The 23,657-nt window shown below is 38.3% G+C and overlaps 1 protein-coding gene across 3 annotated transcripts in view; it reads right to left on the reverse strand.

The window, feature by feature from the left end:
- The window catches only part of PARG (poly(ADP-ribose) glycohydrolase), a 67,813-nt gene that overhangs the window by 30,939 nt on the left and 13,217 nt on the right, over positions 1-23,657 (reverse strand). For all 3 annotated transcript variants that reach the window (XM_048947116.1, XM_048947115.1, XM_048947114.1), the window contains 3 exons: positions 21,478-21,552; positions 7,527-7,619; positions 5,963-6,120 (listed from right to left, as the gene is read on the reverse strand). In XM_048947116.1, the coding sequence (XP_048803073.1) occupies positions 5,963-6,120; positions 7,527-7,619; positions 21,478-21,552 (326 nt within the window). The remainder of the gene's footprint in view (positions 1-5,962; positions 6,121-7,526; positions 7,620-21,477; positions 21,553-23,657) is intronic.

Genomic DNA, 23,657 nt, shown 5'->3' on the forward strand with positions numbered 1-23,657 from the left:
GATGGAATTGTTCTCTTCAGAGTGTCTGGTGTGACACTATGTTTTCATTCTAGGAAAAAGCAACATTGATAACACACTGATGTGTACAGTTGCCTCCTAAGCAGCACTCTAGAGAGCCAAAGCCATTTGCAGTAGGGCCCGAGGAGCTGAGAGGGAGCAGAACAAGGAGACTTGACTGAAACTGGCAGAAGGGATACTCCATACAATATGACATCATGCAGGAGGAACTGTGAAGGGGGTAGGAGTTCACCTCTTCCACTGCTCAGGGGACTAGTTGAGCATCAGTCAGGGGGTGGTGAGCAACTGCTTGTGCATCACTTGTTATACACACACACATACACATCTGTCATAATTATTATCCTTTTCTTTTTCTCTTAGTTTTATCTCAGCCCACGAGTTCTACTGTATGATTTTGGGTATTTTTCTCCCCAGTTCTCCCCCCCATCCCACTGGAAAAAGGGGGGGGGATGACGATGACGACTGAGTGAATGACTGTGTGCTGTTGAGCCACCTGCTGTGTTAAATGACAACAGGAAAACACAGCATGAACTTACACAAGTCAGGCGCAGTAACATCAGTTCTGTTTTTCTGGTGCTCAGTGTATTTTAATAACATGAATTCCACCCCTCTGTATTAAAACAGCCCATACAGAAAGCAATTTAGAGGTTTCGAATTCCCTTGGCATCAAATAGGAGAAAAACAACACATTCAGTAATTCAATCTCACAGGCACTTTCTTATTTACTGTTGCGTCATGAGTATCAGACGTCATCACATCAAGTTATTTAAGAATGTGCAACATTTTTGTGTTTAATTAGAACTTCACCTTCAGATTAGAGGGTCTTGAGATGCCAACCCTAAGTACTCAGCACCAAACAGCACGGTGCAATGCTTTACACTGAGCATCTAACATAAAACATCTCACAGCACAGTAAAATTCAGTTCAGTAACAAATTAGTGTTTCTGCTGAAGTAACCAGGAGGTACTCAGAGTACTGTGTAATCACTACAGCAATTACTAGACTTATTAAGAATGGTGTCCAATTGAATTGATCTATTCCAAGACCATTTCATCACCTGCCACACAAAAACTTCAATTTTAATTTTTTACAGTAGCTAATACTCTACTTAAATCTAAGCTAATAAGAACGCAGACCCGAGGCAAGGTAACAGGACTGGCTTTGTAGGCTCAGTGTCTAAAACCATAGAAAAACCTCGAGCCACTTTTCAGAGGAGCAATGCATCTCTCAGTCCAAATCAAGTTCTCTTAAAGTCATCAGATAATTTATTCCCCAGAGAATACTCATTAGTGTTGCAAAACTGATGTTGTTTATGAAGAGACAATTGCATTACTGGTAAATTAGATTTCAATTCCCCTGTACAAACCTACTATACAGTTTGCCCATTTCCTTTCATATATTATACATTCCAGAAAAGACATATACATCTTAACTACTGTTTTCCCCCTCTCATTCCCAATCACTCGAAATTGCTTTAAAAGCTTGCTTGATAAAGATGAAAAAGTCAGTCCTACTAGAATACTGGTTGTTGCAGAGCAGAGCATCTCACTAACATACGTGCCAGAAGATCCACCAGGTTTGTGTAATTAGGCATGCTCTCTTTAATTATAATACATCCTCACTTTCTTTGATGGCAGCTACTACAGATGCCTAATGCCTTCAGTTAACTACAGTCGTTTTTTCAAAAAAGAACAGTGAACTTACTGTAACTTGATGCTACAACTCAGAACAGATCAAAGGTACAGCAAAAGCAGAAGGGGTCTTTGACAAACCAGTTCTTTTTGGTCACCCAGAGAACTGAGGTAAGACTGCAACAGATTATCACTGTTTGGTTCTTGTTTTTTTTTCCTTTATACATTTCTTTTACATGCAATCAGACTTCATAGCTTTCTAAATTACAAGATGCTGTGGCAGTAAGACACAGGTCTGATAGCTCAGAAAACAAGGGCATGAAAGCCTCATCTGCAACTCTGATGCATTTGTTTCACTATTTTCTCACAAATAAATGTAAAAAGAGCACAGTTTTCTCTTAGCTTTGATATATTTCAAGAGGGGAGGGACAATAAGCATTCCTCCCTTTTTATGAAAACAATACACTAAACCACCACAAACTACTCATAGTAAAGATGCATTCTCAGTACTACCATAAGAAACTGCACTCAAATGCAACCATCATCACAACTGTAGAGATCACCTCAGAAGAGCTGATGCAAGTAATCCTTCACATTCAAGCAATATGCAACTTCTACAAAAAGCATCAGTAAGAATGTTAAGAGGACAAATGCAATTCTTTCTGTTGTAATGGAATATTTTTGCACAAAGCTGCCTAATCCATTTCCACGTTAATATATTACATAAACATTTTTGAGATAAAGATTGAACTTTCAAAATTTGGCTTTATGTTTGGTATAAAGGGAAGCAATGCCTCATGCTATTTTGTATCCTCTAATAATATTTGGCCACTGAACAGACATTATCCCATTTACTAAAATTCATAAATATCCTGGCTCTCAAAGCTAAACTGTGAATTCCATTTTATTAACTACATTTTTAATGGATTATGTTATTAATAACTTAAGAACTGCAAGAGGCCAATCCTTGCCAAGTCCTAAAGGGAAGAATTTAATTAAATTACAGAGTATTTCATTATATGAGTGACTTGGCCTCCGCAGCACAACGAACAATCAAAACAGGCACTCGGTGTCACAACATGCTATTAAACTAAGTGCTGCAGTGTCAAATGAGGAATGTTCCCTCTGTCCCCCCCTCAATTGGCAAGAGGGACAGAAGAGATGAAGCAGAGATGATTTATGTTAATACTAACAGTTACAATGGCCTTCCTTCCCATAGATGCAGTTATTAGTGCATTCAAACAACATGCCATCATGCTACAGTAACAGTGCCAAGCACTGGTGCATCAGAAAAAGCTGTACAGAGAGAAAAAAAGTATATTCTCAGTATTCTGCGTTGAGCATTTGCTGTTATGTCAGATTTGCATCTTGATTGTGTAGGGTGGTAATCACAGTAAGTTACTTTATAACACAAAAACCTACAGAAGGAAAGACTGAAAAGGGGGGGGACATGACTGTACTTGAAAAAAGAATACAGAAAACATAACTGAAGTGTACAAACAGGTACTGATGTTTAAGTCTGTATTAAGTGAATGATAAACGATTGCTGCATAAAGCTGAAAAGCACAAGAAAGAAACAGGCTAAACAGTTGCATTTCTAACCCAGGACACAAAATTCAATTTTTTCAGTCTCAAGAGCAGAGGGAAGGGGTGAAAGCTTTTTGTATTAATGCAGAAAGCACATACACAGTGAAATTATGGAACATTCATTAAAAATAAGTTCTCTCATATGCGCTCAGTAATTTTGCTTCATTATGGAACCACGGCAGATTTTTTTTTCCTGTGCCCAAGGAACACAGTAATCCATTCACAGTCATGCAGCAGACAAATTATGCTGAGGAAAGAACTAAGTATGGAAAAAAACTGCAGACAATAAGATTGTGGGGGAGAAGAGCTACTGTGTAGAACAATCTGTTATGCCCATTCCTAAACAGGGCAGAGCAATAGTTCCCAAAGCCTTTAAATCAAAACATTAGTATCAAGAGAAAAAATGTCACAAGCACTTTAATTCCAGCTATTGCTTGCTGCCTTTTGAATGCACCCAGCTTCACGACAGGCTTCTCTGTAAAACCTGAAAAAATACATGCTGCAGCGAAACAAACCTTGTCATCTTCACAGATCTGAAATTGCTAAAAAAGTGGCATTTTGTTGTTCTTGCTTGCTCTTACAGAACTAACTTTTTGGGGTGAGAAAAAACAAGACTAACAGAAAGAGGAAAAAACAAGTGAGGTACCATCCATCCTCTTCCCATCATTTTAGAGTTCATCTAAGTCTAGTCACAGACAGTAACATGATGAAAAACAGTGTAACTTCTTGTAGTGTTCTCTTCACCACTAGACAGGCTTCAGCTGTTATCCCATCAGTTTCCCTCTCACATGCTCTTATTTTTAGCTACTGCCAGACACCTTTCCTACTTCACTAACCTGCACTTTGAGTTGATAATAAACAAAGGGGTCCAACAAATGATTAAATATAAAGTATTAAGAAGGAAATTGTTCTTTTATAAAAATGCATAAATTGGCAAACTCTTGAAGAACATTTTTAATCCTCAGGAAAGAGAGAACATCATCTTTCCTTCTTTCTTCCAGTTTGGTAAGCATTCTTGCACTTAAACAAAAGTGTCTTTCTACCTTACATGGCCTAAAGCTGAGCATTACATCATATATAATGTAAAAGGAAGATCTGAAAACTGTTGTATTATCCCTTCAAAATAATAATACTGGAATTCACTATGAGCCACGGCACTTAGAGGCAAAGAAAGAGAAAACCAAGGACTGACCAGAATAAGGCACAAATTCTGAATGTTTAAGTGCTTTTACAGGTTATTTTTAAAATATATGGCAGTAATTTATTTCCCTAATACACAATCAAGACTATTTTATTTTTAAGTAGTTTGAATTATCGTGTTCTGAGTTAACCACTACTGCTACACTGTACTACTGTGAATTTATGCACCTGTGCAATGTTCATTGACTGTGAATGCATTCCAGCAACTCTGCAGCATTTCACTGGGTAGCTGATAATTTAACTAATTGATACATAATATGCTGAAGTCACAATAAAAACTTGATACTTTATAAGTCCTTAAAAAAAAAAATCATCTGAAAGTATGTAGATGGAGCAGTCAAATGGAACCCTGTCCAGACCCTTACTGCACACTTCTACTGCACTGGACATAAGCCTACCTAATGAACGGATGGTTACTCCCCAGTTAGTTGTTACTATGAACACACTGAGCTCTATGAGGCACCAGAACTTCTCTTTGGTGTGCCACTGCCCCGTTGGAACAAAAATCTGGTCAGCAGACCTGTGCCAAGTACAGTTTTCTGGTCTCTCTTCAGAATACACAGTGTAGATAAGCTCATGCTAGCCCTTCATGACAACAAGCACCAAAACCATTACTATTGCATCAGCACATCTGACTTGCTTTATTTGGGGAAGTTCAAATTTGTTGCGGCTCTTGTGACACAACTAAGTGTCCAAGAGTCTGGATCACAGGTAACACAACCTTCATATTTCATCTCAGTGTTCAGAGCATATAAACTACATGTATAAACTACAAGGGAATAAGAAAACCTCCAGATAATAAATGTTTAAATGCTAGGTTGACCCATTTGTATTTCTAATCAGAAGTCTGTGTGGACTTCGTACTCTGCAGCAGGAAATACCCCCATCCTCTATTTCCTTCCATAACTGAAATAAGAACAGTTAAGAAATAAAAGATGCTAGAAAAGCTTTAGTCAAATCTGTATGCATGCTAGTGTTGAGGGAAAGAAAAGAATATGCATTTGTTTAGAAATCAAAATATCATCAGTTAAATTCATATCATGGTCTTAAAATTTTACTAGGTTGATGAGGAGTGAAGTTCTGTTAATCTGACTCAATTTGCAGATTATCACTGCTGACACAAGATGACAACAGGAACGTGGCTGGGGGAAAGCTGAGTTTTCATTTAAATACATATAAAATATACAAAGCTCAACTGAAGTATGTCATTTGTAGACAAATGGCTACGAGGAAGAAGAGAATTGCATTAGCTTAATTATGTCCATGTAGGAGTATCTGTGCATGTGCGCACACAGAAACAAAAGGAAAACTTGGAATATAAAACATCTTCCTGTGCACAGGAATCTTTCTTACAGTTACATAGATTCCTGATCCCTGTTAAAAAAAAAAAAAAAAATGTAAACTGTTGAAAACAGTGACAACAACCTTCTAAAAACATGGAAGAAGAAACAGGTTTCTCCCCTGAATGACAACAATAATATTTTCATTGAAGGATTATCAGCTCCATTTCTCCCTAAGTGCCATACCTGTTGAAGTTAATGTCTGGATAACTGGAATACTCAGACTTCATCTTCGCATTGCGACGTGGAAAAGTACAGAAGAAAGCATTGGCCAAAAAACTAGCAATCTGTTCCTGTGACATTGTGATGGAGTGATTCATCTTCTGTTTCAGTAGAGGTATTGGCTACCAAGTGGGAACAAAAGAGGTGAGGGGGAGGGAGGGCCAGGAGAAAAGGGAGGGAAGGAGAGAGAAAAATAATTAGCTTACCCATTTTAAAAGAAAAAACAGGAGCACAAAATTACATTTGTTGAATTAGAGCAAGACTAATTTAAGCCAGTGGTGAACCCTTTAATCAGCAGAACCATTAAAGTCAAGAACAGTTTATTCAAGACAATTGGGAAAGGGCTTGCTGACAAACTGCAGATTTCTAATCAATAATAAAAAAGAGACCAAGAAAACACAACTAATCAAACAAAATCAGTGGAAACTGAGGGGAAAAACATGCAGTATTTGAAGTTTCTGGGCAGTCTTAAAAACTGAAGTAAAAAAAAAAAATCAGCTTTGATAGCTGAATAGCTAAGAACCTACTAAGGATTTTTCAGCTACAAAAACCATGCTTCATAATTTACAAAGGAAGGTGGAGGCCTTTCCACAATTGTCACCCAGTGGCCCCATTTTTTTATTCCCGGCCTCCCTGAATCAAAACAACAGACTGATAATCTTTGCAGAAAGTAGATTATTAATAGATCTTTTATAATCAGAGGGGAAAAAAAAAAAAGCTTTTATAATCAGGAAAGCACAGCCTAATTTCAGTCTTTTATTTGGTGTTTTGACTCTGGACAGAGTTTCTCCAACTTAGAGAGAAACAAAGGAGTGGAAACCAAACTTAAATATTGCCACCTTTCCTGTTACTAGGCTTTGTCTCTTGATATGAGATTTTCCCTCATCATATTCCACTCATTCTATTTAAAAACAATTTGCTTACGTGATCAGGACAAAAATGTCTCTTTACCAAGAAGTTCAGTAACAGTTGTAATAAATCCCCTCGATAGCAAATAGAGAACCATTTCGACTGCCTCTTCCAACATTCTCAGCCATCACCATTAGCTTAGCTCCAGGAAGCTAAACAGACATGACTTAATCCCTTTAGTTGTGAATACAGAAGCAGTTGCTAATTTACACTGTTGAATACACAGCTCTGTTGACTCCACAAGACAATTTCTTTCATTCTTATAATTATTACATTCACTGTGTATCTCATTCTGTCTTCTGACTATTTCATTAACAAGCTATATTACGATGTCTGAAGTCACAAGAGGGGAGGATAGAAGCCTTAAAAGCTCTCTCCAGTAAGTTCTATAAGTCTAGTCTTACATACGACAAAAAAAAAAAAAAAAAGTCTGACAAAATTCTTAAACGTTTATACTGCTTAACACTACAAATACTTCTCTTCACGACAGGCATTACTGCAGGGCCTAGTGAGTCCTGTGTTTGACTGTGTTTAGAAAGTTGCTAACATCATAACAAACATCCTCCCAGCAGCTAAAAAACTGGTTTACTTGAGAGCACTTAGCTTAGTCTTTGCTTACCTGTGTGCAGATGGTAGGAAGACAGAGTGCCAGCTTGACCATATCAGGAAGAATTGACTGAAATAAATGCTGGGCCTCTGCATCTTCAAGAACCTAGTTAAAAAGGGAAAACAGTAAATAAACAACAATTTTAAAAAGCTTTTAAACTCAACAATGACAAAATGTACAAAGAAGGTTTTGAAAAAGCCCTTTCAAAAGAGATGAAAAAGACCCTATTAGCCTAATGCAAATCAAATGCTTACAACTTTTTAATCACAGTATCTCACTGAATTTTACCAACCAATAACCCTTTAGCTTGAAGTACAGGAACAACTCTCTCAAAAGCTGCAACTGAGAAAGCATGTGATCAAATGTACTATGAAGGAATCTTAAGTTTATTTGATTATGTTCTTCAAAACAATTAATGAAATTCATAATATAAAAAAAATTTCACATAAATTATATTCACAACATAAATAATATAAATCATTACGTTACCACTAAAGCATTCAAAGGATTCAATTTCCTTTGATAACGTAGGCAAGCATCTGTGACATTGCCCTATTAAGGATACACTATTGTGTCAGACCAATGGTCCTCAGCATCTGCAACATGAGATGCTGTAAGAGCATGCAAGCCTGGCAACACCCCATCACATTCCCCCAAAATCCAGAGCCGCTGGCTCACACATGAAAATGGCCACAGCCTCAAGTTCCTGCATGCTGAAGCTGTGAGGTCTTCAGCTTTTCTTTAACCTGTGTTCCCAGAACTGACGGCACTTAAAAGACAGGCACAGGTACATCCAGGTTTCAGAATGCTTCTCGGAGCTTTTACACTCAAGACCTAGTCATGTCAAGCTCCTCAGCCTTACTCTCAGCTCCCATCCTACACTGTCAGGCCCACTGTCGCATGTTTGGCTGCCAAAGCACACAGAGTTGTCAGCACTGACCCAGAATCTCTCTTCTCAGTCACAGCCGCCTGCTCTGAGTTCAGCCAAAGGAAAATAAGACATTTACTTAGTAAAGCACACTGCACTGCATATGATACAAGCCGGAAACATTGTGTAAAGGCCCACAGTTTCAGTTCTTCCAAGATCTCTGAAACAACTACGGATGCATCTCTCTGCATTACTCCATTCTATCTGAAGTGATACAAAAGAGACTAAGTGTGCTCAGGAAGTTTAAAAACAAACAAACAAAAAAAACAACATACAAATGCTCTCAAAGGACAAACAACACATGGCAGGGAAGTGTAGAGAGAAATAGAAGAACAATGCCAGTACCTACAGTCACTTCCCATGCACTGTGTATGCTGTTCAGGGAGATATACAGAAATTTTAAGTTGAAACAACAACTTCCAAAGAACAGCAAGCCTAAAAGATCTGAAAAATACTTAATTGAGCAGGAACATAACACTTTGGTTAAATGATTCTCTTTTCTACCATCATTGGCTGCATACACACTCACATTTTTATATAGTGCAGGTCAGATACTGCAAACAACCACCTCATCTTTACCATCATCTGCTTTCTGCTCAGGAAACTTTTTTTTTGTTCTTAGATACAATATTTTTAAGTACCAGAAAGAAACAAAATCAGCATTATGAACTTGAAATTCAGACCTCAATAAATAAAATGAATATGTAAGTTAAGCCTATTCAAAAGATGACATTTAACCTCTGATGTCTACTGGGCTGTCAAATTCTGATATTCTCTCCCCTCTGGGCAACGCTTCCTCTCTTTTAAAACTGACATATAAATAGTGGCTGCCATGCTTTGCTGACTGCCACAGAATATGCAGTATCACTTATCTGGTGACACACAATGGCACCGGACTTTGTCAGAACTGTCAAGGCTTCAACCTTTTCTTTATGCTTCTTTTAAGACAACACAACAATAGTATGAGACAATTTCTTCCCTAAGCAGAAGTAGGGCCAGGAACTGCTCAGCTGATGCAGAACACATAACTAGGAAGTTCACTTTTGTAACTTAAACTGTGCTGCTTCTTCTCATCTTCCTAATGCTATTATTCCTATACGCTATTTCTACTACATATCCACTAGAAATCCATCTAAATCCGGGACTGTAAATGCTCAGATGCATTTTCACTGTACCTCAAGCAGATCATTCCTACATCTACATAACAAATGAGTGTTTGTTGTTGTGTTTTGTTTTTTAAAGGGCTACACTACCACGAGACAAATCACAACATCCCACAGCATAAAGATGATCTATGTGAGTGCTAAGCTCACAGACCTTGCCAAGGAACTCTCACCTCTGTTCTTCTCTAGCTGTAACACCAGGAACCCTAAGCACTCCAGATTCTGAATGCTCTCCTATTTAAGCACAGCTTTAACTTCTCCCCAGAAGCTCCACCTGATAGATGTTCTACCATGTAAACACTAACCTGGGAGAACCTCGCAGCAGCACAAAGATACCTGGTCACAAAAATGAATAAAGATTTTTTGAGAAAGAAACTCTTCAGAAGCGATAACTTGTACTGATTTAAAATGCAGCATATTTGGAGTCATATTACATATCCTTATTTATTGGTGCTGAAAGAGCAATGTGCCATTCTTCACCCCCAGACACATCCACCCCATGTTCCTGAGATCCTTCAGCTTGCTAACCCCACAGGATAATAATCTGAGGGATCATGTTCCACTGTATTAGCAAATCAAACCAGCCTACCAAAAGGTCCTGAAACACTGATGTGGTGCAAGGCAGGGACACATGAAAGAAAACCAGGCAGTCCCCTTGGTCAGCAGAGTACAAAGGCAACTGTTCTCACTGAGGAAACAGTGGTTTAGTTGGTGTGAAGCTGTTAAGCAAGCATCTTAACAAAACAAACACGTGCAATCTTTTAAATGGTTATAACTATGCAAAAGTTAAAAGACTGAATTTCAATTTTGAATGCTTAGTATTTGCATCTTAAATTATTAATAGCCCTCCAATCATGCAAAAACAAATTAGGAAGGAAATAAAAGCAGTGGTGTATGGGAACTGCTGAGTCACAGCCTGAACCTCTGATTGATCACCTGAGGTGAGCCATGAGTCAGCCAGAGGAGCACAGGTGAAGGCAATTCAGCTGTGCTGCCAGAAGGGGTGGAGCCTGGCTGCACCTCTCCTAGACCTATTGAAGAGCTGGCTACCAGTGGGGATGGATCTTGTCTGGAAATCCCTCCTTCTGGTGTTTTGTGGTGAGCCCAACATAAGGGTAAGCCTTCCATTTATTCTCTTTTGTTATCATAATCTACTTCACTCTCTTGTTTATTTTGTGATTGTAACATCTTAATATCCATTGATTATACACAGTGGATATTTCTAAGGAAAAAGCTACATAGAATCAGTTAGAAAACACAAACTGCGTTTCTCCAAAGAAATCACTTGGTGATTTCAACTGCATTTGCACTGGGGTGACTGAACAAATTAACATGACTTAGGGCTCCAAACCATAATGTGCAAATGGCTCTCCAAGCAGCAGCACAGGTGAGAGCTCTTGGCCAAACCTGCGTTGTGATTTTGCAAAATGAACATTTATAGTGCAGCAAAGAAGCTCGACTAAACACTGCTGTAAGTAATGGCCACCTGTCACTATAAACTAGTCCTCCAAAATGTAATGAATGAGCATGGCTGACAGTTCAAGTAAGAAGAATCTGAGGTAGCACGGGTTGATAGCCATGGTAGAGTTTAAATCTAAATCTGACAGCTCATCAAACCAAACAAGCTATGAACAGAACAGAAGCTTGGACATCTCCATCTATCACATGGGAAGGCAGAATAATCAGGTTAACAGGCAAAGCAATGTGCTAGGACAGCAGTGGCTTAATGTTCTCAATTTGTTTTTATTTCCTCACATTATCCTTTTGTGGCTGGACGATGACCAACTGAACCACTTTCTCACAGATAGAGGGGGGAAAAGAGGCATTCATTGAGACTTCTGATCCTCTCATTCTAAGGGATTACAGCCTTCTGAATTTTGTTTCCTTCCCAGCTGCGACTGTGTTGTCTGAGCTTAGAACTCATTTGTTTGCACTACCAGCTACTAGACTGAGCTGCCTTCCCAGTAACAGCCTTACTAATTAATGTTCAAAGTCATAAGGTTACAGGTGGTAATGATCTCCAATTAATGAATTAGACAAATGGAGTAACTTCTTTGTACTTACAGTAAATTCATTCCCCTAATTTCAAGAATATTTTATTTTCTTCAGTAACTTCAGACTGTCTTAAATAAAACACTCTGTATTTTTACACAACACCAAGATGCACATGATGAATACTTTCAAGCTAAGAAACTCAGTTGCAAGCAGAAGTGCAGCATGGTGCATGGATAATCTACCTAGACAACACTACTACACTCCTTCAAGTTTGCAATTCAAAGACAAGAATTTAAAAAGATGTGACCAGAGGAATGCTACTCACACTTCTGCCAAGAGAAGGGCTTGCCCAGTGCCATATGCAAGGAATCTGGTGTGAATCTGAGCTATCAAGCCTAACACAACTCAGAATGATTTTCTCAGACTTTTCCAAAGTGTTCCAACAGACTTTTTCTATTCATAAGCATTTCAAATGCTTTTCCCCTCCCATTCAGTATTACCATCTGTCTTCCAAAAGTTCCTTGTCACTGACTTGAGACAAAAGCTCAGCTGTCTGCAAGATGAGCGTGTCCACTTCTCAATAAGGACAACATTTCAATAAAAAGTGGGAAATTCAAATATTGCTAAGTGTATTCCAAAGATGTTCAAGACAACCTGAAGTATCTCCACTCATAGCAACATTTTCCTTTAAGATGATGCTTATAGAAAAATATATTTAAGCAATCCCACAGCCAGTCCTTGGGGCAGTGTGAAATGTTTTCCTGTTCCCTTAATGCCCCAACAGCCAGTACTTATCAGCTCGCTCTCCTGCCTCATACAGATGTCCAATGCTTTTTGTCCATGCTCCTCACTGTCAGTGAAACAATCAAGTCGTCATCTATTACATTTGAGTCTTTTACCAAAGACTAAAACAGCCTCAGATTGCCAAGGTGCATTCTCTCTCTTCCCGTAGCCCTTGTTACACATGCTTTCAAATGCTTGAGAATCCTGAAAACAAACTGACTCAGTAGGTTATTTAAAACAGTTGGAAAGAGAACTTAAAACAAAAATTGAACCCAAACAAGTGCTGATCATATGTAAAACAAAAACTGAACACAAACAAGTGCTGATCACCTGTCTTTTAAAACTAATATTAGCTAAATACACCTGGAGGGAAAAAGCTTCGAAGTCATACTTCATGTGAAAGAGTTTTCTTCTTTGAAATAGATTGAACAGATGAAATCCATTTAAACACACACCTAAATTACAGACATACCTGGAAACAGAGACACTAGGCTGCAGCCCACTGACCTGTATGCATAACAGACTATTTGTCATAAGGCAAAAAATTATACGTATAAACAAGCTTGAACTCTGGTAGCAAAGTCAGGAGGAGAAGGCTGAGAGGGACACAAACCCCCTCATGTTTTTGTTTAGATTCTGTTTTACTAAATTAATGAACTTACATAGCTGCAGGAAAGAATATACTGACATCTGGCTCCTTATAGCTAGTTCCCTTACAGAACTAATTCAGCAGTTACCTAAAGACCTAAAACACATTTGGATGTCAAATCCATTTCATTTCTTGAGCACTTGTCCGATTAGAAACCAGAGAAAAGACCAAGTAATCTTTGGAGGGAGGAAGAAAAAAAACAACACAGAATCAGATTATGCAGGAAGAATCTTATTTGAGAGAAAGAATGCTTCTGACATTTATCAAAACCACCAACTGACACTTCAAAAGGAAAAAATAAGACAGCTAACAAGACAGAGGTTAATTCATTTTTGTTTATTTTTTTTTCCTTGAAGCCTCATTCACGTCTTCTGCCAATCCAGCTCTGAAATGCTCTCTCAGGTGTATCATCCCTAACAGCAGCAGCTTTGCTCTTAAAGCTTTTCAGCATTCGAGATAAAATACAATCATTTATGAGAGAAAGGAAGAGAATATTTTTGCATCTCCCTCTAATGGTTTTAACACATTTTGTACTTCACAATACTGGTACTCTAAACTCAGCCACTGTCCTACTGTCAACGAGTGAAACCTGAATCCTGATTTGCCATGAGCTCCAAGTAAACTCCACCTGTACATTCCTAAAAAGCAGTCCTATCCTGAACAGAAGAGCCACAACCACTTCCAAAGCAAGGGCAGATTCCTGTAAAGAAGACCAAAAGACAGCTTTCCAAATGCTTACGATTTTCTCTAGGCAAGTACAACAAGCTGAAAAGGGCAATTGTCTTGTTTCTACAGCAGAGCCCACAGAAATGAAAACCTCCATCTTTTAACCAACTGCTATTAGGTAAGCATGAAAAAGATCTGTGCCCAGGTTCACCCCAATCTTTTGCCTCCCCAGAGCACTTATGTTGAGAGAGGGGAATGAGGTAGAAGTTTAATACCACTATCATTTTGAAATCATCTGCTAAGAACTTTTGAACTGACATTCAAAAGTCATCACATTTAACTACAGCTATTTCAGAGAGTTTCTCATGAGTGTTGATGACAACCTTTTTTTTTTTTCTTTTTTTTTTCTTTTTTTTTTTTTTTATATATTATCAGTGTTCCAGACATCACAAATCTAATGGCATAAAGTAGCTAAGGAAAACCACAGCAACCAAAATAAGTTTCTTATACTCATTTGGGATAGAAGACATCTTAAGAATGTATCTTCACATATCCACAAGTACTTCAGACACAATATAAGTACAACTCTACACCTGGTATACACAGCAATCCCTCCCCTGATAATTCTGAGATGACACAATAGTCACTGTGATGGTGTTTACAAAATAACACTTAAGACACTCAACTGGTTCACTGGGAAGAAGAAAAAGTAACAATATTTATTTAGCTCACAATAATAAGCCTGTCACTCAGCACACATGGCTATTTCACCTTGACAATGCTGAGCTACTAACGTCTTTCAAAGCATACAAGATGCTTATTTCCCCCCAGAAAAGCTTACATTGTGTACAATGGGGACAAATATTTCTGATGCTATGAAAAGGAAACCCTCCATGGCACATTCAAAAGACCTTTCAGTTTAGATTTGGAAAAGACAATCTGATGTAATGAAAATTGTTTGAAAACATCTGGACTAAAATGAAATCTGGCAAAGAACAACAGATAGGCTATTTTCAGCCTTGGGACATTTGATTTCTTGCTTAAAAGCCTACCTCTGCCGCGTTGACATCTCTGTACAATGCTCACTTCTGTTAGTACTGTCCAAACAATTATAAAAATGATTTATCAAAAAACCACTCACCAGAACAACGTGGTACTTCAAAATTCTCTCGTGCCAATACCACTGATTACAGCAATTGTTTGTTTATTATTTTCCAGCAAGTCATTCAAACAACAAAACATACAGGAAAATTTCTAAGACCTGCTAGGAGACACATGACGTAAAGCATTATGTGAACCAAAAATTTCCCGAGACATGCACATACTTAACAGTTGCTAAAACTGTTCCTAAAAACAGTGTAATCTGTTTCAAGAAATGAATGAAAATGCAGAGCTCAACCACAATGCAACTAGATTATTCTACAGTCACATCATCCTCACGTATGTTGCACTTAGAGTCTCTTATTTAGATGAGGATACGGAAACAGTGGTAGAAAATGGAAGGATAGTTTCTAAAATCGTCCGAGTAACAATCTTAAGAAGATGAAGAAATTAAGTTTAAGGTTATTTAATAAAGGTTATTAAGGCTAAGACCACAGCCTGTGCTACTCTGCGACTGTAATGCTTTGCAATTGCAGTTTTGGAAAGGAAGCATTTCTTAATTTCACTCCTATCAGCTCAGAGGTCTGAAAACACAACCAATTGCTGGAGAGGAAGCTGACAGCTGTGGTAGAGTCACAAGTGCAAACACTGGGCTGTCAAACACTTAGCACGCTCCCTCAACTCAACAACTTGCATCTGACCCATTTTCTGGAAGTGTTCATGCCAATGCACTACTATACTGTGTAGCAACACACATTCCAGGGAGAAACTGAACTTTCATAACAAACACAGCAGGCACATTCTGTAGGTATTGCCCATGTTTCACCTTTTAATGCCAATTCAGCACCACAAGCTCACAAGGTCTTCCAGTGAAAACTGCTGTGATTTTCTTCTATTTGTCTGAATTATTCCTAAGCACATGGCATTGACTAACAGAAATAAAACTCATCATATGCTGCACCTCTAAGACCACCCTCCTGTATTCTGGAAACCACACAGAACATCCACTAAGGAAAAAAGCAGTATCTTAAACTACGTGCACGTATCCATAAATGCCAAAATTTAGATAATATATCATATGGACGTATGATATTTACAGAGAATAGGAAAGGCTGCATGTATAAAAGATATTTTTTTCATATTTGTACTGCACATACTTATGTTTTAAGTTTCTATAACAGATAAATGCTTATCAAAGACTGCACACAAGACAAACTAGCATATTACATTGTTCCTTTCCCTTCATGCCAAAGATTTCTCTCAGCAATCAAATAGAAGAAACTCCCTTTTTTTAAAAGAGTGTTAACGTGTTTCATTCAATTTCATAGAATAAATCCTAATATACAAATGAAGCAGCTTCTTTTGTAAAAGAAAACAACTGTCTGTAATACAGTTTGGAGAACAAAGCGTTCCTTACACAAAATGCTGGATTACACAGGAGTCAAAGGCAAATAAGATGACAAGAATCAACACACAGATTGACTGGCTTCAGACAGCTTTCTCAGAAGACAGCAAGACAAGCAAACATTCACAGTCACTGCAAGCATGCACATGCTTTTCCATACATCAAAAGCCAAATGCAGCCACTGGAAACTGAGTATTATAGAATGGATCATGAGAGAGTACCTCTCTTCACAGAGATACTAATAGCAAAACCTGTCCATGCCTTCCTATTTGCATCAACCAGGCACGAAGGGGCTAAAGTTCTGCAGTGTGCCTGAAAATAACAGATTTTCAAAGGCATAAGCACTGTCAACTCATGTTTATTTGAAGTGTTTTCCCTTCACTCCTTTGCCCAAAAAAAAAGAAGCATACAGTTTCTCTTACATTTCAGCAACTTCTATTGGTGCTACATCAGAATACAACCTGTACGACAAGGTCATTTCTGTCCCCCATCTTCAACTCAAAGTTCTAAGAATGCAAAAATGGACAAATGATCACTGTAGGCACAAACCTTATCCAACTGGGATTAAGAAAAGACACTGGAAAAAATTCAACAGCAAGCAACGCAACTCATCAGCAGCACTCCCTCAGAACACTGCCTTTGCTTGGAGTAATCAGCATTCCAAACATCTGCAGAGATCATCACAGTAACTACATAGAAGCCAACAGGATCTCCCTACTAGGGATTTGTACAAATCCTTTCAAAACCTGATGTGGACACTTAGCATCCTCAGCATTACTTAACAAGGAGTTCCACGACATTATCTAATTAATTCATTCCTTTTGTCAGTTTTTGAAAACCATACCTGCTTAGAACACTCATACAGTGCCCCTTCACTGTTGTACTAGAAGAACAAGCACTCATTTCCTCTTCACTCTCTCTGCTATTCTTTTAGGATACCACTGTCATATTCACTCGTCATCTCTCTCCCAGCTAAAATAAAGAAATGAGACAGTCCTAAACTATTTAGATGTTCCTTATTTGGAAGCTGTTACATACCTTTAATTCACTCCTGCCTCTTCTCACTGTAGTTTCTCTCCATCTCTCACATACAAGCTTTCTACCAGAGAAGGATTCCAAACAAACCCATTATAGACACAAAGTGAACACCTGGAATATGTACCATGATGCATTTTTCAGATCATTCACAGAAGCTCCAAGACCATCACTGATTATGCCACACAAATTTACCTGAACTATCATCTTCACTCTATGCTCCATAAGAATTCAAGCTTAGAGTCAAAATATTTGCAGTTTCTACATGTGAGCAATCATCAGAGGCTACAGTTTGTCTTTTAATCTCACATACAAGTTCTGGATTTAATCCTCTTCAGCACTGAATAGTGTGAGGTCATTATATTACAAGTAATTTATTTGCCCAAACACTGAAGGATGACAGACTGCTTCTCTACGCCTAAAATGAAGTTGCTACTGCTGGAGATTAATGCCTCAGTCTAATAAGCCCTGAATGACAACTTGTTCTTTTATGTGCTCAGGAAAAAGCAAAAGAGTGTGGGTGTTCCTGGAAGGAGAAGGGCCCATCCACAAGGAAGAACAAGCCAACAAACCGAAACAAGCAAACAAGAAAGCCTACTACAGTACCTAGCACTGTTGATCAAAAGGTTGCCAACCTAACATGAGCGAGGACCATTTCTATAAACAATGCTCATCTGGAGCAGGTTGCTGTGGGTCTCCAGATAGCGAGATCTACTGCAGTTTCTTCACAATTCCTTTTCCACTTGCTGTTTACATTTTCCTATCTGCCTTCTAGCTTATTTCTAGGAAAACAGATGGAAGAATGACTTTCAAGTTATAAACATCATGCAAGTAAGATTAAAAATGTTAGCACTAATAACTTTCATCCAGTAAGTAATAACTTGAATAAATTTTAAGCCTGTTTGCCAATACTGACAGACAAATGCAAAAGCAAATCAATACAACAGCATGGAAATAATGTAGAAAACAACAAAGCTGTCAGATGCCTGAAGAAAATAAACCACCAAGAACTTCAGGTATGTTACTGGTGAGTACGATGAACTTTTTAAAAAGCAAAAAGCAGCAGCCAAGCTCCCAGACTTACTTCACTGTACAAGCAGGAATGTTACTTTCAAACATGAACGAGCATCCAAAATACTGTTTTCAAAATGGTGTGAGGGCTCCCTCTTCTGACAATGCTTTGCAAAACCGCCCATCTGCCTTTGTCAGGGTTTGTGCTTGGGAAGACGAACAAAACTTTTCACAACAATGGAACAGCTCTTAGGAAATTATCTTCCAAAATAGATTCCTGCACACAACAGAGCATTCAAAGATAATAAAGAGCTACAGGTGTTCTTCGACAGAACTCCTGCCTAGAAAGGAGCAAAATGGTTTGGAATGCAGGTCTCATGGTTTCACTGCATCCTACACATCAGCAACACGTTTTCTTCCTTTGCCAAAAACAACACCGAGACATAGAAAGTCTCTCCATCATCAGACAAACAGACAATTTTTCAACCCAATGGAGAAGGAAAACAAACTTTCAAAATCTTAAAAGGCTGTCACAAAAGTGATCTAAAATTTTGAGTATTTTTGAGTATTTATCAAATCATGCAATTTTGAGTATTTAAAAACAACTATGAAATTCCAGTGGATTCAAGCACCGTTCTCAATCTAAGCTCTTGTCCCCCGTTTTATTAAGTCATGAGACTGGCATCAGAAGCATCTCCCAGCTAAGCAAACAGAAAGGATCAAATGCCTTCTTCCCCCAAAAAAGAAAACATTTTGTATAGGTATTACAGTAATTCAATGCTCTGAGCAAAAGCAGCTCTTTGCTATTGCGTCAGTAGAGGCAATTTCAATTATTTCCAACTTTAAGATATTCTCACTTAATGATTAATTAAGAAAATTCACGTCTACGATTTTGTTGCTAGTAAATAACAGGAATTATTATCACTGTTATTAGAAAAAAAGAATAATTTGAATCTTACAAGCAGAATTTGGGAAGAAAACTATTTTGACTCTATAACAGAAGGAAAATAAAATATGAAACATGGTATAAGATAAACCCACTAATACGAACATTTACCAGATTAACAGATGAAGTAATCTATGTTCAAAATTAGAAAATGTAGTAACAAATGATGCTTCAGTTTAATAGGTCTGCATTCAGTAAGTTATAGCTACTCACAATGGTCCAAATGACTCATTAATGCAGACAGTCTTTGCTTTGCAGACCCAGTTCCCCTCTAAATCAAATGACAGAATTATTGGTTAAGTAGAGGGTCCAAGAATACAAATAGTTATCTGGGGCTCACAAATAGTTCGGTTGCTTTAATCTCTCCATTTTTTTCCTTTTTTAATATCTGTCACTATTTCTCTGACTCCCCATTGAGCTGCTCCTACTTTGCCTGGTTACTCAACCAGCATTTTTCAAGCAAAACACTCAACTTCCAGTAAGCAATTATCACCTGAAATGCTTTCCCTGTTCCCTCAAAATCATGGGATTAACAAGAAAACAAGTAGCCAGTGAAAATCCCTTAATTATTAGCTCCCAGATACAAGAATTTCCAAAGGCACACTCCACTACAGCTAGTATATTCAGGGCATTTCCACAGAGAACCTCAGCACCTCACTCAGAAGCTGCTCAGATAAGCAGGCTTACTGATTTACAAAGCCTGAAGAGTTCACACATATCTTAGTAACCGAGAAGATTTTAAGCATCTTTTTGTATAAGATGCTTTCCCTCCACTAAACTCAGCATACTCAGTAAACAAAGCCAGAGTATGATTTTCCTCCTACAGTTTACAAGGACCTGCTATACAGCTATAATGCTTCACTATCCTTCAATATAGAGCTACATACTCTTCAGCTTCCTCCAAAATCCATCTTCAAACAGTTCTGCTCCCTCTTATACAGAACCTTAGAACTACATCACGGTTTCCAAGTGCCAAAAGTTGCCTTTCCAGCAACAGCTGATTTCCCGGCTGGTCCCCTCTTCTCAGGTGGGTGTTGACACTACTTACTTTCCCTGACTGATGATCTCTATCCAATCATCCATGTTTCCAAATTCTCAGACACATGCTATGAAAGCATCATGACAAGCTCATATCCTTTTGTAGCAATATGGTGCAAACATCCCTGAGAAGATTTTTAAATAGATCATTTGTTAATGCTTTACAACCAGAATGAACAGCTGAAGGCCAGTTGAACAGGCCAGGTCAATTTCAGGTAGTACAAGAGGAGCAAAGAGGCCACAAGTCCACAATCTTGACAATGACTATTTGAATAACAAGAAAGGTGGGCCAGTACACACAGCTCTCATAGCAAGTACATGCAGCACAACCTGCATTTCTTTCTGTCAGCAACATTATGCTGTGTAAGAAACAAAACATGTTCTTTAAAACACTAGCCCTTATCAGCAAGAGGCAGCAAAAAAGCAATTATCAGATGAACAGAGCAGACATCTGTTTTAACCAAACACGTAACTAACAAATTTCGTTTCTGCTGAACCTAAACGCAGCTTCAGAACCCTTCCCTCCAAAAATGGAGCACATGTGAACATAACTTAAGAGCTGGAAGAAAAGTAGAGCATTTTCTATTGCATCTCATCCCGTACTGTTTTAACTGACCAATGATCAGAAATTCAGCCAAATCAGACAATAAAAATACCTCAAGTTGCATTTGCACCTACTATTCATTTTTTTATTCCATCCTTTTCCAGAAAAGTAATATGAAATCACACAAACCACTGCAACCATTCAAAGGCTTCACACTATCAATTTATCTCAGCATATAGCAGAAACTTACTGCCAGACCAGCATAGCAGTCTATACAATCACCACATAACAGTCTATACAATCACCACATAATACAGCATTAAAGATGTTTAAGTAAAGAAAAAAAGACTTTTTACAAGAAACCATCACACTGGAAATGTTAACACAGTCTACTAATAAATCTGGTTTCCCTCAACAACAACAAAAAAAGGCATTTCTCACCTTGCCTTCCATAACCTTAGCTGTTACTGAAGTACACAAATTAGCTTCTTCTGATTCAAAATTCATCTCGCTTACAAAGTCTAATTATCATTTTAACTGACGTTATCAGCCAAGTAACTATCCACATAAACAACAGCAATGCTTCTACTTTTGCAAAGGGAAAAATAAGTCAAAAGTATTAAAGAACGTAGACAACATAGTTGTTTGCAGTTTGCTTTCCTTCATATTTCTTATTTCTATCTTATCAACGAGGTTTACCTTGTCACAGAAATCAGTGAGAGCTGTGAAGTCCCACTTCTTGGCATACGCAACATTGTATCTCAGAATAGCCTCCTGCGGAAAGAGCACAACAAAATAAAGCCTAGAAACATTGCGTTAACAAGAGGAAAAACATTTTATCAGATCTCCTTTTTGAAGAAACAGTTTCATCCAGCAGATACAACCTGCCACAGAGCCCTGTGAATTCCATGTGGCTATGAAGGAGGATAGTGATAGGACAAGGGGGAATGGTTTTAAACTGAGACAGGGGAGGTTTAGGTTGGATATTAGGAGGATTTTCACCCAGAGGGTGGTGAGGCACTGGAACAGGTTGCCCAAGGAGGTTGTGGATGCCCCATCCCTGGAGGCATTCAAGGCCAGGCTGGATGTGGCTCTGGGCAGCCTGGTCTGGTGGCTGGCGACCCTGCACATAGCAGGGGGTTGGAACTGGATGGTCATTGTGGTCCTTTTCAACCCAGGCCATTTCATGATTCTATTAATATGGTGCAATTCTAAACAATACCGAATCTCACATTTCAGGTCCAGCGTCCAACAAGCTGTCCAGCATCAAATACAGGCTTACCCTTCTAGCCAAAAAAAAAAAACAAAAACAACAAAACAAAACAAAAAAACACAACCAAAACCAAAAACCAACCACCTCAAAACAAAGCATGCTTTTGTCTGCTTACAACCCATGATATAAACATCCCTCCCTGCCCAGCTCTTGCCTTCTTTGTAGAGAAAAAGGACCTAGCAGAATTTTTACCAGTTTAGTAGCCTGAAGAACCATAACCAGAACAAAATCAACTACGCCCTTCTTAAGAATCAGCCTTAAAAACTATGAGAAGAATGCCAAATCAAACAATATTAACACAGGAAGCAGAGGGACAGCAATTACTCATTTCAAATACACCCACAGCTTTTGCACACACCTTTCTTGCCTCCCACACTATTCTTAGCAGAAATCGTCTGCTACATTGTCCCAGAATTGTTTCTAATTCTAAGCTGCTACAAATGACAATTCATTGATTAATTCCTGACTGAAAAGCCAGAAGAACAGTAAAATTCATCAGCAGGTAAATTAGTCTCCAAAAAGCAAGCATTTTTTCAGCAACTTGCTTTCTTGCCATTTTAGAGGAACATTGTCAAGAGATATTGTTTCAAATTCCCCTGTCTGGGCATTGCACTTTCATTTTGGTTATAGAAAAAGCCTGCATGCTACATACATCACAAACTGGCAGCTATCACTGGACCAAGAGCTCTGTACAGATTTATACAGAATTTGTTTTAACAACACCTGAGAAATTTGATGGTAACATTTAAGTGCCTGAACTTTTTTTCCCAGCCCATCACTGTGCACCAGCATGTTGCATATATTGCACCTCAACTGTTCTAAGCAGTCAAGTAACAGGCAAACACATCAAGCAAACCATGGAAATTCTCAGGTACAGTTCTCTCCTCTAACACAGTAACATTACTCTTTTAATCCTGATTAAAGATGATATGTACCTTCAGCAAACTAGCAAACTTCAAGTCAAGTATAAGTACCTGATGTTGACAACAGATGTCAGCATGAAGATTTACACCAGTAGGAATGTAAAAAATGACAAGCCAACTGAGAATCTAACTGAAACTCAGAGCAGCTTCATCACAATGCAGTTTGCATGACTTCCTGGCCACTTACAAAAGTGGGCTTCTCAGTATTTCTGTGAAGGTCTTTGTAGATTCCACAATAAAGAAATGTAATTTCTCTGTGACTGAGTGATTTCCAATTGAAGTTAATTAATGGCTATGTTATTTATTTAATGTGTGTACTGCCAACTACCACTCCAAGCAGCTGTTTTTCAAGCATCAAATATCCTGCCTAGTCTGCCTGCAGAATTACCCCAAATAGAGTGAACCAGATGGGAAAACAGACTCCAAATAACACCAAAAGCACTATTTTAACCTTCAATTTTATTAGGAGAATCCAAACTGGGAAGAAAACAGATTACACACTGAAGTTCCAAAAACAGTGTCGCTTGATTTTAAACACCAACAAAGCCAACACTATGTACTTTATAGAGTACTAAACACAGGACTTTGATAATGCTGCTTAGCAGCTATTATATTTATAACAGCATTCAGTGGAGCTGTTATTTAAAAAATGAAAGGCACAACGAGAAGTGACCAGCAGGGGA

Source organism: Lagopus muta, chromosome 5, assembly GCF_023343835.1.
Source record: "Lagopus muta isolate bLagMut1 chromosome 5, bLagMut1 primary, whole genome shotgun sequence".
Lineage (NCBI taxonomy): Eukaryota > Metazoa > Chordata > Aves > Galliformes > Phasianidae > Lagopus > Lagopus muta.